Source organism: Xenia sp. Carnegie-2017, unplaced genomic scaffold (assembly GCF_021976095.1).
Source record: "Xenia sp. Carnegie-2017 unplaced genomic scaffold, XeniaSp_v1 HiC_scaffold_1, whole genome shotgun sequence".
In the NCBI taxonomy this organism is placed as follows: domain Eukaryota; kingdom Metazoa; phylum Cnidaria; class Anthozoa; order Malacalcyonacea; family Xeniidae; genus Xenia; species Xenia sp. Carnegie-2017.
This window is the reverse complement of record NW_025813402.1, coordinates 7,402,334-7,416,651: the sequence shown is the minus strand read 5'-3', so window position 1 is coordinate 7,416,651 and position 14,318 is coordinate 7,402,334. Positions and strand designations below refer to the sequence as shown.

Sequence of the window (14,318 nt, the reverse complement as noted above, 5' to 3'; positions counted from 1 at the left end):
AAACGAAAGCAATTGAATTAGTCAATTGCATTCTTATCCCCTATGTTAAGCAAATTAGAGAAGAGCTTGGTTTTCGCGCAACAAAACAATGGGTTTTGATCGCCGATGTTTTTAAAGCACATTGGACGGATGCCGTAAAGAAGATCATTTCCGACAATAATGGGAAGATGATACCTGTTCCCAATAATATGACATCATACCTGCAGCCCTTAGATTTAACGGTCAATCGCTCTTGCAAAGCTTTCCTTCGAAACCAGGCGCAAACATTGTACTCAGAGCAAGTCCAAGCCCAAATAGAGAAAGGTATTCAACCTGATAAAGTTTCTGTTGATTTGAGAATTAGCGTGCTCAAACCACTTCACGCAAAATGGATAGTGCAGTTCTATGATTACATGCAATCGAACAAGGATATTGTCGTCAAAGGTTGGCAACGATCAGGTGTGAGCGCCGCATTGGAGGAACCACAACGAAAAGAGGATCCATTTGAACTGTAGCTAAACTTTTGTTTGGCTTATAAAGTATATTGTTAGGCAATATCATTTATTACATTTTTTAGTTCTTGTTGGGATAGTGAACTCACGCTTTATTTTGAAGCCATTTTTGAGGCCACCCAATCGCTTTTTTGATGAATATTGAGGTATTTCTTAATAAAGAAAGCTCAATATAAATGCGTTAATTAATAATAGTTCTTTTGAACAAACCAAAAAGAACGAGCATATAAAACTACTTGCGCGAATTTAAAGCTGCGCGAATAATTGTCAACAAAGTGCGCGAAATTAAATCGCGCGAATTTAAAGCTGAGCGAAAATGAGTACTACTCGAATTTCAATACAAGTAAGGTATCACGTTTTCATCCCACCATGCAATTTAATATTATGTAAAAAGCTTTTATATATAGATCCCTTCATACTTGTAATTTAATACATTGAATTAGATAGAAAAATCCACTTTTTATTAAAATCCTAGAATTGTTTTACATATATCTTGTCTGCTTACTATTTCATTTAGCGTTCATGCTTTTATATTTCTTCATGTAATACTTCTGGTTTTTGAGTTCGTCTGGCGAGCCGGCAGTGCAGGAAACTGAAATTATAGATAAGAATTAAATAATGAGAAACACAATGATTACATAGAATCATTACATAATTACTTTCAACCTATGATATATGGCGTCTTTTGAATATTAAAAATGTTCAAAATATTATGAAAACAACCAATAATTGCATATATTATTTTCAACTTTGAATTTTCTAAAGTAAAGAGTTTTAAGTTATGCATTTCAAAATGCATCGCATAATATAATTTTCCAAAATAGATACAAATGCAAATGTCAATTGATGGTTTTTATGCATTTCATACGAAAAGTTTGTTAGACTTTCCATACCTAAGACCAAATTCACTTGATTCCATACATCGCATGGAGAAAGACCTGCCAATATCTTGATGTCATAAGGTGGTATATGATTAGCCCATGGGCTCCAGCATACCAAACCAGGGCATGTGACATCTATTAGCCACTTCTTGACAGAATTGTATTTCCAGATATCAACTGGAAACATGCTCGCCTTAGAACAATCATATGTAAGTACCAACTGCCTATTTCCGTTGCTTAACCTATGTACACATTTCTTGGTCGACATCTCTTGAAGCATACCATTTGGAAGAAATTTGAATACAACAGCGGGTTTGTAAAAGGAAAACTCCAGCAAATCAAGATCAGCATAAATACCATAATGCGCTACGTAGCCATATCGAGCAGAATAAATCTTGAAACAAACGTTTTTTTCAACTATACGAAATGGAAAGAAAGGATGTCAGCAAAACCCTGCTGTTGACCGTGAACTTGATTGGCAAAGATCTATTTTTTATAAGTGTATTTAATTGGATCGTGTCAAATCGCATTATTGAAATATTTTATTACTCAATTTGTTGCAAAGAAGGCCGCCCAAATATTTGCTTGAGACAAAGACTATTTTCAACTGTACATACGAAATAGAAAGAAAGGATGTGGAAAAACCTGTAGCTGTCCATAAACTAGATTAGTAATAAGTTTAACAATAATTTTATCCATTTAAACTCTTTTGCGTAAGTTAACATGGATAATGTCAAATTGCATTTTGGGGATATGGTATCATTCAATTTGCTGTAAGGAAAGCAGCAAAAAATATTTGCTTAAAACAGGTATTACATTGCATTGAGTATATCGAATAGTTAAACATTGCAGATCAATTTCTTAAGAACAAAGTGATATACCTCGTGAACTTGCAGCCTGACAATACGCTGCCAAAACTAGGAGAAGAAGACTTTTCAATACCATTCTAAATATAATTTGACAAACAAGAAGCAATCAATTAAACAGATTCTGTTACCATGTTACATGTTATAAATATACACACACTCCTGAGATTGAAGACAGAAATTATATTGATATGCCAAAATACGTTATTGAAAAACGCTTACTTTGTTTATCGCACAATCTCCACTTCTGCTTCGTTGATATTATCTCAAGCGAGAGAAAAAACAAATGAAAATAAAAAGGGTATGGTGTTTATTTTATACCATCAGTTTGGTCATATCATACTAACTTTTTCCGGATATGAAGGTCACCAACCTTTTCCTTGAATAGTGATTCTATGTAATATGCAACGCAGGAAGTTTGTTTCAAAGAATTTTTTCCATGAAAAAATGACAAAATAATTTTCAAAGCAAGATTCTCAGCTACAAGTAACTGGTTTTCCGAGAATTCCAAGTAATACGAAATCATGCATGAAAGGGTATCAGTATACTATAATTGAAAGATGCGTATTATCGTTATACAAAACTAATAAGTATTTACAAAACAAAATATTTGATAAAGTGATCTGAAAACTTAACAGTAGTGTGATTAGCACATGATGTGTATGGTACTTTTTTGAACTGAAGGCGGACAAGAGTTACAATGATATAAATTGTCAGCGTACACTAGGCATATTTGTTATGAGCAACAAAAGTAATAAACATGTTTATATTTCGATTGTGTGACAGGAATGTACAAACATCCAAAAATAGTCTGCGCAGGGAAGAAACAAAATGAAAACCGTCTTGAGGGACATTGATTTATCATCGAGTCAAGATATTTTACCATCGTCCAATGACTCGCTAACTCTTTTTAATAATCATCGGTGACATCACTGACTTGCTATAATGATACTTGAATATACCTTTGCTCCATTTTAGGTAAAGGCGCGAGAAGAGGAATCATTTGGGGGGCCAAAATCATACATTTATAATGCATAATATATAATTACAATAGATTTCAATTAAGAAATAAAAGATGTGATCAATCTTCTGCCGTTCTTGATTTGAGGCAAAGAAGAACAATACTCCTTGAAGTGTTAGTTACAGTTATGAATACTACCGGTGCCTAAAACTTAAGAGTTGATAAAACAATGTCGGTATTTTATGATAAAAATGAATTTGTGGACTATGATTGTGTCTTTTGTCACATTAGAATGTATTGATATGAATCTTGCCATTTTTGTTGATCCCAGAGAGTGGAGCCTGGTGTGAATTTCACCATATATTTATATAGAAATATGATCAATGTTATTGATAAAAACAATTTGCAAATACGATCCTTTAATTAATCATTTTAGAGTACGGGTCATGCGTGTAGGTCACGTTGCTTTGATCCGTGTTTAGGACTAAGGTTGCATGGTTTAGATCACAAAGCAAATATGTATAAATAATTGTAAAAAGAATAATGGTCATATCCGAAAAAACATTAATTCGATGAAGATCAATGTAATGTTATATGAAACAGACAGTGTCACAGTGAGTGTTTATCTTTATTAAAAGAAAATATTTTCACTTTTCATCACATCATCGTTGTCGTCAGGAGTTAAGATTTATCGCGAATGTTGCATCTTTATATTTTAAAATATGTCAATCGGATATTTTGCAAAAGGGTAACATCCTACATTGATTTTGTCATGTGAGTATTATTTATTATACAATGATCGCGCTATCTCGATTGTGATTGGCTAAGAGACTGTAAATGTTATTTTCAGAAAGAATACATCAAAGAGGATTCAGGAAGTTTCACGTTGGTCTTTTCTTCCGATTTAATAAATAGCACAATCTAAAGGCCCGTTTAAACGATCCAACAATGTTGGACCAACATCGTACAACATTGTTGGATGCACATTGGATAATGTTGGACGGTTGTGTTTAAACGATCCATTAACTTGTGTTAGGAAACTGCTCACTGGGGCCAAAAGCATAGCAGGCACAGAAATGAAGGCGAAGTAACTCGATGAATGATGAATTCTCTATCTCCTCACTTCCATAAAACGAGGCTTAAAAGTTAAAATACTAAAATTAATGCAAAATTTAGGTAGGGACAGGGGATTGTGTGCGTTAGTCTGAGGTTTGAGAAAAAACTTCAGCCTGAGAATTTTTACCCACGAGTTGGGCAAATATCCATCTTACCAAAAATCAAGTCAATCTCTCCAAAGATGGTGTAGCAATGGATAATTTAAAAGCAAAATTGTGTTAAATGAAAAGCAAACGCCTACGAGCTCGAGCATCTATTGGCTGTTAATGTATCACGGTAAAAAGCTCATGTTACGTGAAATAGTAATAAAAGAATGAGAACAATAATAATATATTTTCCTTCACACTTGCTTTGAGGCTCAGTGAGCCAATACAGCAGACAACCGTACGATCCAAGACGAAAATTTGTCTTATATGAAGGAACATTTAGTTTTAAAAGAATGATAAAGATGTCAAATGTGTTCTGCAAGATGTTATTTTCAGAAAGAATACATCAAAGAGGATTCAGGAAGTTTCACGTTGGTCTCTTCTTCCGATTTATTAACACGAAAAGTTAAAAATAAATACTCGTAATATAATGATTATATAACAGTAAATATAACCATTTCATTAATAAAGTATATTTCTTATCAACCATGCTTTCATGAATGTGCGCACGTTAAAAATTTCTTTTAAAATATTCTGCATCTATTGCACAGCTCTATTATAAATATTTGTTGCGCAAACACATACAGTTTATAACAGTATAGCGAATATCAAAATACGAGAAATACTGGAAACGTCTGTCTCTCTCCGCTACATGTCTAAAGCTGACTACAATCTACTTACGTAAATGGTGTACAGTTAAACTTTAAAAGCAAAATGTTAACTAAAACCAATCTTTTGGGATTTATCATGCCAAACATTAAAATTCGCCCTTCCTGGCCGAAGTCCAAAATAATGAGAACCTCACCCCTTAGAGCATGAGACATTTTTCTCTAATAATGACCTCATCTGCTGGACCTTCTTATACATCTATCTCTAATAAACGCCCCTCTCTCTCTCTCTCTCTCTCTCTAATACGACGCCTACCCCTACAATACCATCATCGATATATTATAATAATAATTACTGATTGAGTTAAACTATTTATTTTTAGTTTATTTTTCATTTGTTTACACTATAAGTTGATAGAAATAACATAATTACTTTTCGCTTTTAAACTCATGGTATAATTTACAGTCTTCTCCACCCCGAAAGCCTCTAGAATTAGTTAAACGTTTAATGAGAGTTTACATTAGATCATTTGCGGTTCAACTATACAAGGGCTTTGAATGAAAATTTCAGAAAATTTAATAAAAGCAAGTCAGTGCTCTTTTCCATATTTCTATTACATGAGCCCGGGTAGCGGGGCCCATGGCTAAGCGATAAATGATTTTGGCAAATGGAAACAATTCAATACTCATCATCAGATAAATCTTCTCGAAAATTTCACAATGTTCTGATTTAATAACTACACAAAACATTTAAAATTAAAACAACCCATTTGGCCTAATTTGAGAATTAAAACAGGAATGACTTGTGGCCCTTAACAAACAATTGTACTGAATTTTACGCTTGAAGTTTTGCTTCCTTTCAATGCTTTGAAATCATTTCACGCCACACGGAATCCTGGCTAGCCGGGATCATGCAAACAGTCTCTTAGTCAATAAAATGCTGTGTTAACTAGTCCAGGTAGAACCCAACTAATTATTTATGCATACTAAAATTATTCGCGCATATGAGTGTGGGAAGCTTGCATGAGGAAAAGGAGCTGGTCTATGATCTTCTCATTAAGAAGAGGGGTAGTGCCAACTTATACTTTATATATACTGATAACGTTTTATACATGCATCTTAGCTGTAAACATAACATCTAACAATGACAATCTAACAATCGGTAAATTAATAAAGTAAATCATCACTGTCGTTTTCAAAAATAGAAGCGGGTTGTCTTCTATCTCATCAGATAATGTTGCAACCAAGTTAGGCTAACTAAGATATCATAAAATGCATCACTCACTTTTCACTTGCTCCAAAAATCTCGTTTTACAATGTTTATAGTTATACATGAATTTTCGTTTGTATCTAATCTTTATAGCGTGCAGAAAACATAATGTTATCCCTAAGTTGGCGCTCATAATTTCTTGGATGTACACCCTCCCTTTTTTTGTCTTTTCTACGTCCCTGTTTGTGAACGAAAGTAGTCACGCAAGCTGTAAGTGGAAACATAAAATAACTTTAGTTATAACATAAATGAGCATGGAACTGATAAACCGTAATTTGCTTCCGTCAAGAGACTTGATTGGATGAAACTATATGTATTTTTTGTTTATAATTTATCTAATCCAACTAATTACATTACATTGAATTACATGGTGGGATGAAAACGTGATAGTAAATATGGGATAAGATGGTATGACGTGGGAAAAGTAGTCATACCATCTTATCCCATATTTACTATCACGTTTTCATCCCATCATGTAATTTAATATTATGTAAATAGCTATTATATATATATTCCTTTATACTTGTAATTTAATACATTGAATTAGATAGAAAAATCCACTTTTTATTAAAATCCTAGAATTGTTTTACATATATCTTGTCTGCTTACTACTTCATTTAGCGTTCATGCTTTTATATTTCTTCATGTAATACTTCTGGTTTTTAAGTTCGTCTGGCGAGCCGGCAGTGCAGGAAACTGAAATTATAGATAAGAATTAAATAATGAGAAACACAATGATTACATAGAATCATTACATAATTACTTTCAACCTATGATATATGGTGTCTTTCGAATATTAAAAATGCTTAAAATATTATGAAAGCAACCAATAATTGCTTATATTATTTTCAACTTTGAATTTTCTAAAGTGAAGAGTTTTAAGTTATGCATTTCAAAATGCATCGCATAATATAATTTTCCAAAATAGATACAAATGCAAATGTCAATTGATGGTTTTTATGCATTTCATACGAAAAGTTTGTTAGACTTTCCATACCTAAGACCAAATTCACTTGATTCCATACATCGCATGGAGAAAGACCTGCCAATATCTTGATGTCATAAGGTGGTATAGAATTAGCCCATGGGCTCCAGCATACAAAACCAGGGCATGTGACATCTATTAGCCACTTCTTGAAAGAATTGTATTTCCAGATATCAACTGGAAACACGCTCGCCTCAGAACAATTATATCTAAGTACCAACTGCCTATTTCCGTTGCTTAACCTATGTACACATTTCTTGGTCGACATCTCTTGAAGCAAAATTTGGAAGAAATTTGAATACAGCAGCGGGTTTGTAAAAGGAAAACTCCAGCAAATCAAGATCGTCATAAATACCATAATGCGCTACGTAGCCATATCGAGCAGAATAAATCTTGAAACAAACGTTTTTTTCAACTATAAGAAATGGAAAGAAAGGATGTCAGCAAAACCCTGTTGTTGACCGTGAACTAGATTGGCAAAGATCTATTTTTTGTAAGTTTATTTAATTGGATCATGTCAAATCGCATTATTGAAATATTTTATTACTCAATTTGTTGCAAAGAAGGCCGCCCAAATATTTGCTTGAGACAAAGACTATTTTCAACTGTACATACGAAATAGAAAGAAAGGATGTGGAAAAACCTGTAGCTATCCATGAACTAGATTAGTAATAAGTTTAACAATAATTTTATCCATTTAAACTATTTTGCGTAAGTTAAGATGGATAATGTCAAATTGCATTTTGGGGATATGTTATCATTCAATTTGCTGTAACGAAAGCAGTAAAAAATATTTGCTTAAAACAGGTATTACATTTCATTGAATATATCGAATAGTTAAACATTGCAGATCAATTTCTTAAGACCAAAGTGATATACCTCGTGAACTTGCAGCCTGACAATACGCTGCCAAAACTAGGAGAAGAAGACTTTTCAATACCATTCTAAATATAATTTGACAAACAAAAACAATTAACTAAACATATTCTGTTACCGTGTTAAGTGTTATAAAATACACACACACTCCTGAGATTTATAAAAGAAATTATGTTGACATGCCGAAATACGTTATTAAAAAACGCTTACTTTTTTTATCGCACAATCTCCACTTCTGCTTCGTTGATGTGATCTCAAGCGAGAGAGAAAACAAATGAAAATAAAAAGGGTATGGTGTTTATTTTATACCATCAGTTTGGTCATATCATATTAACTCTTTCCGGACATGAAGGTCACCAACCTTTTCCTTTAATAATGATTCTATGTGATATGCAACGCAAAACGTTTCCAAGAATTTTTTCCAAGAAAAAATGACAAAATAATTTTCAAAGCAAGATCCTCAGCTACAAGTAACTGGTTTTCCAAGTATTCCAAGTAATACGAAATCATGCATGAAAGGGTATCAGTATACTATAATTGAAAGATGCGTATTATCGTTATACAAAACTAATAAGTATTTACAAAACAAAATATTTGATAAAGTGATCTGAAAAATTAACAGTAGTGTGATTAGCACATGATGTGTATGGTACTTTTTTGAACTGAAGGCGGACAAGAGTTACAATGATATAAATTGTCAGCGTACACTAGGCATATTTGTTATGAGCAACAAAAGTGATAAACATGTTTATATTTCGATTGTGTGACAGGAATGTACAAACATCCAAAAATAGTCTGCGTAGGAAAGAAACAAAATGAAAACCGTCTTGAGGGACATTGATTTATCATCGAGTCAAGATATTTTACCATCGTCCAATGACTCGCTAACTCTTTTTAATAATCATCGGTGACATCACTGACTTGCTATAATGATACTTGAACATACCTTTGCTCCATTTTAGGTAAAAGCGCGAGAAGATGGATCATTTGGGGGGCCAAAGTCATACATTTATAATGTATAATCTATAATTACAATAGATTTCAATTTAGAAATAAAAGATGTGATCAATCTTCTGCCGTTCTTGATTTGAGGCAAAGACGAACAATACTCCATGAAGTGTTAATTATAGTTATGAATACTACTGGTGCCTACAATTTTAAGAGTTATTAAAACAATGTCGGTATTTTATGATAAAAATGAATTTGTGGACTATGATTGTGTCTTTTGTCACATTAGAATGTATTGATATGAATCTTGCCATTTTTGGTGATCCCAGAGAGTGGAGCCTGGTGTGAATTTCACCATATATTTATATAGAAATATGATCAATGTTATTGATAAAAACAATTTGCAAATACGACACTTTAATTAATCATTTTAGAGTACGGGTCATGCGTGTAGGTCACGTTGCTTTGATCCGTGTTTAGGACTAAGGTTGCATGGTTTAGATCACAAAGCAAATATGTATAAATAATTGTAAAAAGAATAATGGTCATATCCGAAAAACATTAATTCGATGAAGATCAATGTAATGTTTTATGAAACAGACAGTGAGTGTTTATCTTCATTAAAAGAAAATATTTTCACTTTTCATCACATCATCGTTGTCGTCAGGAGTTAAGATTTATCGTGAATGTTGCATTTTTATATTTTAAAATATGTCAATCGGATATTTTGCAAAAGGGTAACATCCTACATTGATTTTGTCATGTGAGTATTATTTATTATACATTGATCGCGCTATCTCGATTGTGATTGGCTAAGAGCCTGTAAATGTTATTTTCAGAAAGAATACATCAAAGAGGATTCAGGAAGTTTCACGTTGGTCTTTTCTTCCGATTTAATAAATGGCACAATCTAAGTCGCTTATACGACACGAAAAATTAAAAATAAATACTCGTAATACAATGATTATATAACAGTAAATATAAGCATTTCATTAATAAAATATATTTCTTAACAACCATGATTTCATGAATGTGCGCACGTTAAAAATTTCTTTTAAAATATTCTGCATCTATTGCACAGCTCTATTACAAATATTTGTTGCGCAAACACATACAGTTTATAACAGTATAGCGAATATCAAAATACGAGAAATACTGGAAACGTCTGTCTCTCTTCGCTACATGTCTAAAGCTGACTACAATCTACTTACGTAGATGGTGTACAGTTAAACTTTAAAAGCAAACTGTTAACTAAAACCAATCTTTTGGGATTTATCATGGCAAACATTAAAATTCGCCCTTACTGGCCGAAGTCCAAAATAATGAGCACCTCACCCCTTGGAGCATGAGACATCTATAATAATGGTTACTGATTGAGTTCAACTATTTATTTTTAGTTTATTTTTCATTTGTTCACACTATAAGTTGATAGAAATAATATAATTACTTTTCGCTTTTAAACTCATCATATAATTTACAGTCTTTTCCACCCCGAAAGCCTCTAGAATTAGTTAAACGTCTAATGGGAGTTTACATTAGATCATTTGCGGTTCAACTATACAAGGGCTTTAAATGAAAATTTCAGAAAATTTAATAAAAAGCAAGTCAGTGCTCTTTTTTCATACTTTTATTACATGAGCCCGGGTGTAGCAGCACAAATATTTGCAATACTGGTATTACATTTCATTAAATATTTCGAAAAATTAAACATTGCAGATCAATTTCGAAAGACCAAAGCGATATACCTCGTGAACTTGCAGCCTGACAATTCGCTACCAAAACTAGGAGAAGACTTTTCAATACCATTCTAAATATAATTTGACAAACAAAAACAATTAACTAAACATATTCTGTTACCGTTTTAAATGTTATAAAATACACACACACTCCTGAGATTTATAAAAGAAATTATGTTGACATGCCGAAATACGTTATTAAAAAACGCTTACTTTTTTTATCGCACAATCTCCACCTCTGATTCGTTGATGTGATCTCAAGCGAGAGAGAAAACAAACGAAAATAGAAATAGTGTGGTATTTATTTTATACCATCAGTTTGGTCATATATTATCTCTTCCCAGACATGAGGTCACCGACCTTTTCCTTCAATATAATGATTCTACGTAAAATGCAACGCAAGAAGTTAATTTTTCGTCAGCATTTTTCGGCAAGAGCAATTGACATAATAATTTTCAAAGAAAAATCCTCAGTTGCAAGTAACCGGTATTCCGAGTATTTCGATGTGCAAGCAAAAGACGAAATCGAGTAACATCACGTGATTTCGCATTTTTTTGCCAGTAAAGAGTATCAATATACAATGATTGGAAGATGCGTATTATCGTTGTATTAAACAAATAAGTATTTAGAAAACGATATCTTTAATGAAGTGATTTGCCAAATTAACAGTAGTGGGATTTTCACATCATGTGTATGGTACTTTTATAAACTAAAGGCGTACAAGATTCGCAATGATATATATGGTCTATGTACAGTCAGACATGATGTGTGTTTATATTCAGTAAAAGAAAATATTTTCATTGTTCATTACATGTCCTTCTTGTTATGAGGAGTTTTGATTTATAGCAAATGCTCATTAAAATTTCAAACTATAAGTCGAGCTATTTGTTTATTAACCCCACATCGAATATTTTGCAGGTTGATACAGAGAATAATCGCGAATCTTGTAAAAGTAAGATAAAAGTATGTTAGTAACTGAGCTTCTACGTGATAACGGAGGCTAGGCATCAAAATATCAGCCAGGAGCTGGTAAGCCGTAACTTTTCGGGAAAGTGACTTCGTTGGATGAAATTAGATCCTTTTGTGTTCATAATTAACCAAATTTAATTGATCACATTATATCAACTATCAGAGAACACATTAAAATGAAAATGAAAGTGCGCAGAAATTCAACTTTTATTAGTCATATAGAATTGGTAAACATACATGTTTTCATTTTACTATTTCAATTACACACGTCTTTCCATTCAATTTTCTTTTCTTAGTACTTCTGACTATGGAATTCGTCTGAGGAGGCATCTGGACAGGAAACTAGAGAAGATAATGACAAAAACGAAGGTTATTTTGTGAAAGTTAAAATAATAGCCAGACGAAACGTTTTAGATTGAGTTCACGAGTGCATTTTATTATGATAGGAAAACTCCACCGATACAAAATTGGTTCATTTTAAATAATGTGGACTGTCTGTTTCTTTATCATATATAAGTTTTTTCCCATTATTTATGTTTAGAGCAAACTATTAGTTGTAAACTGTAATGAAACTCTTATGAATATGCATTGACACATAAAAGATGGAATAACATACTAGTTTTGCCGCGAGTTTACTTTAGATAAGTAAAATACACGAATAACATAAACAATATATAAGATCATTCAGATTAAACGATCATTAGCATCGTTCAACTGATGTTTGCAAATGAATCTGTGCTCGAGAACGGGGGATGATTGGTCGTAATTTTCATTATAAAAACGCTTACCAATGCGTCAGTATGACTTAGTCACTGTTTTGTTAACAAAACTATTTTCAAATTTATCTCCGAACGTCGAAATTTTAGAAATGAGGAGTTGTTAGTTGCATGCATTTTTTAATTTTATTACATAGTGATTAAACGGCATTATTTTTGCAGGTTCCCAAAAAATAAATTAGCTATTTGCCATCTATAACATTCTTAGTGTCAATTTATGGTTTTCATCAATATAATCTAAAGAGTTTGTTGAGCTTTACATACCTATGACCAAATTTATTTTGTTATATTCAGCACATGTAGAAAGACCTGGCACAAATTTGACTGCAGGAGGATCTCGACCTTGATAATTCCATGGGCTCCAGCATGGTGCACCTGGGGCTGTGTAATCTTGCAGCTTGAAGTCATTGTACATCCACTTATCAACTGGATTCAAAAGCCCATTTGAACAATCATGTTTAAGTACCAACTGCATATTTGTGTTGGTTATCCTGTGTACACATTTTTGGCTCTTGATCTCTTGAAGGATGCGTGTTGGAATGACTTTGAATACAGCTGCTGGTTTGGTCTTTGAAAACTCCAACAAATCGAGATCATTATAAGGACCATAGCGAGATACGTAACCGTATCGAGCAGAATAAATCTTGAGACAAAGACTATTTTCAACTGTACATACGAAATAGAAAGAAAGGATAAGGAGAAACCTGTAGTTATCCATGAACTAGATTAGTAATAAGTTTAACAATAATTTTATCCATTTAAACTATTTTGCGTAAGTTAAGGTGGATAATGTCAAATTGCATTTGGGGATATGTTATGATTCAATTTACTATAACGACAGCAGCAAAAAATATTTGCTTAAGACGGGTATTACATTGCATTGAATATATCGAATAGTTAAACATTGCAGATCAATTTCTAAAAACCAAAGCGATATACCTCGTGAACTTGCAGCCTGACAATACGCTGCCAAAACTAGGAGAAGAAGACTTTTCAATACCATTCTAAATATAATTTGACAAACAAGAAACAATCAATTAAATAGATTCTGTTACCATGTTACGTGTTATAAAATATACACACACTCCTGAGATTGAAGACAGAAATTATATTGATATGCCAAAATACGTTATTGAAAAACGCTTACTTTGTTTATCGCACAATCTCCACTTCTGCTTCGTTGATATTATCTCAAGCGAGAGAGAAAACAAATGAAAATAAAAAGGGTATGGTGTTTAATTTATGCCATCAGTTTGGTCATATCATATTAACTCTTCCGGACATGAAGGTCACCAACCTTTTCCTTGAATAATGATTCTATGTAATATGCAACTCAAGACGTTTCCAAGAATTTTTTCCAAGAAAAAATGACAAAATAATTTTCAAAGCAAGATCCTCAGCTACAATTAACTGGTTTTCCAAGTATTCCAAGTAATACGAAATCATGCATGATTTCGTATTTTTTGCCAGTAAAGAGTATCAGTATACTGTAATTGAAAGATGCGTATTATCGTTATACAAAACTAATAAGTATTTACAAAACAAAATATTTGATAAAGTGATCTGAAAAATTAACAGTAGTGTGATTAGCACATGATGTGTATGGTAGTTTTTTGAACTGAAGGCGGACAAGAGTTACAATGATATATATTGTCAGCGTACACTAGGCATATTTGTTATGAGCAACAA

General features: G+C 32.6%; 2 protein-coding genes and 3 long non-coding RNA genes across 7 annotated transcripts; 2 read left to right on the top strand and 3 right to left on the bottom strand.

The window, feature by feature from the left end:
• Positions 1-930: 930 nt before the first annotated feature.
• On the bottom strand, positions 931-2,557 carry LOC124442884. The gene is made up of 4 exons (XM_046993409.1): positions 2,461-2,557; positions 2,254-2,318; positions 1,385-1,789; positions 931-1,083 (listed from the first exon to the last, which is right to left on the bottom strand). The coding sequence occupies exons 2-4, from the start codon at positions 2,315-2,317 to the stop codon at positions 1,001-1,003; spliced, it is 552 nt and encodes a 183-aa protein (XP_046849365.1). The 5' UTR covers position 2,318; positions 2,461-2,557; the 3' UTR covers positions 931-1,000.
• A 1,272-nt stretch (positions 2,558-3,829) lies between these two features.
• LOC124439274 lies at positions 3,830-4,947 on the top strand. The gene is made up of 2 exons (XR_006946335.1): positions 3,830-3,973; positions 4,050-4,947. It is a non-coding gene; the product is annotated as an uncharacterized LOC124439274 (long non-coding RNA).
• A 1,935-nt stretch (positions 4,948-6,882) lies between these two features.
• Positions 6,883-11,194, bottom strand: LOC124440284. 3 transcript variants are annotated; one of them, XR_006946646.1, is made up of 8 exons: positions 11,098-11,193; positions 10,894-10,955; positions 9,147-9,223; positions 8,562-8,731; positions 8,411-8,435; positions 8,204-8,268; positions 7,337-7,739; positions 6,883-7,035 (listed from the first exon to the last, which is right to left on the bottom strand). It is a non-coding gene; the product is annotated as an uncharacterized LOC124440284 (long non-coding RNA). The 3 variants fall into 3 exon arrangements; XR_006946641.1 differs by having other exon boundaries at positions 8,411-8,731; positions 11,098-11,194; XR_006946642.1 differs by lacking the exons at positions 8,411-8,435; positions 8,562-8,731; positions 9,147-9,223; positions 10,894-10,955 and having other exon boundaries at positions 11,098-11,176.
• LOC124440296 lies at positions 9,579-10,170 on the top strand. The gene is made up of 2 exons (XR_006946648.1): positions 9,579-9,911; positions 9,988-10,170. It is a non-coding gene; the product is annotated as an uncharacterized LOC124440296 (long non-coding RNA).
• An 848-nt stretch (positions 11,195-12,042) lies between the features above and the next one.
• Positions 12,043-13,902, bottom strand: LOC124441784. Its single transcript, XM_046992253.1, has 4 exons — positions 13,777-13,902; positions 13,569-13,633; positions 12,894-13,295; positions 12,043-12,195 (listed from the first exon to the last, which is right to left on the bottom strand). The coding sequence occupies exons 2-4, from the start codon at positions 13,630-13,632 to the stop codon at positions 12,146-12,148; spliced, it is 516 nt and encodes a 171-aa protein (XP_046848209.1). The 5' UTR covers position 13,633; positions 13,777-13,902; the 3' UTR covers positions 12,043-12,145.
• Between the last annotated feature and the right edge of the window lie 416 nt (positions 13,903-14,318).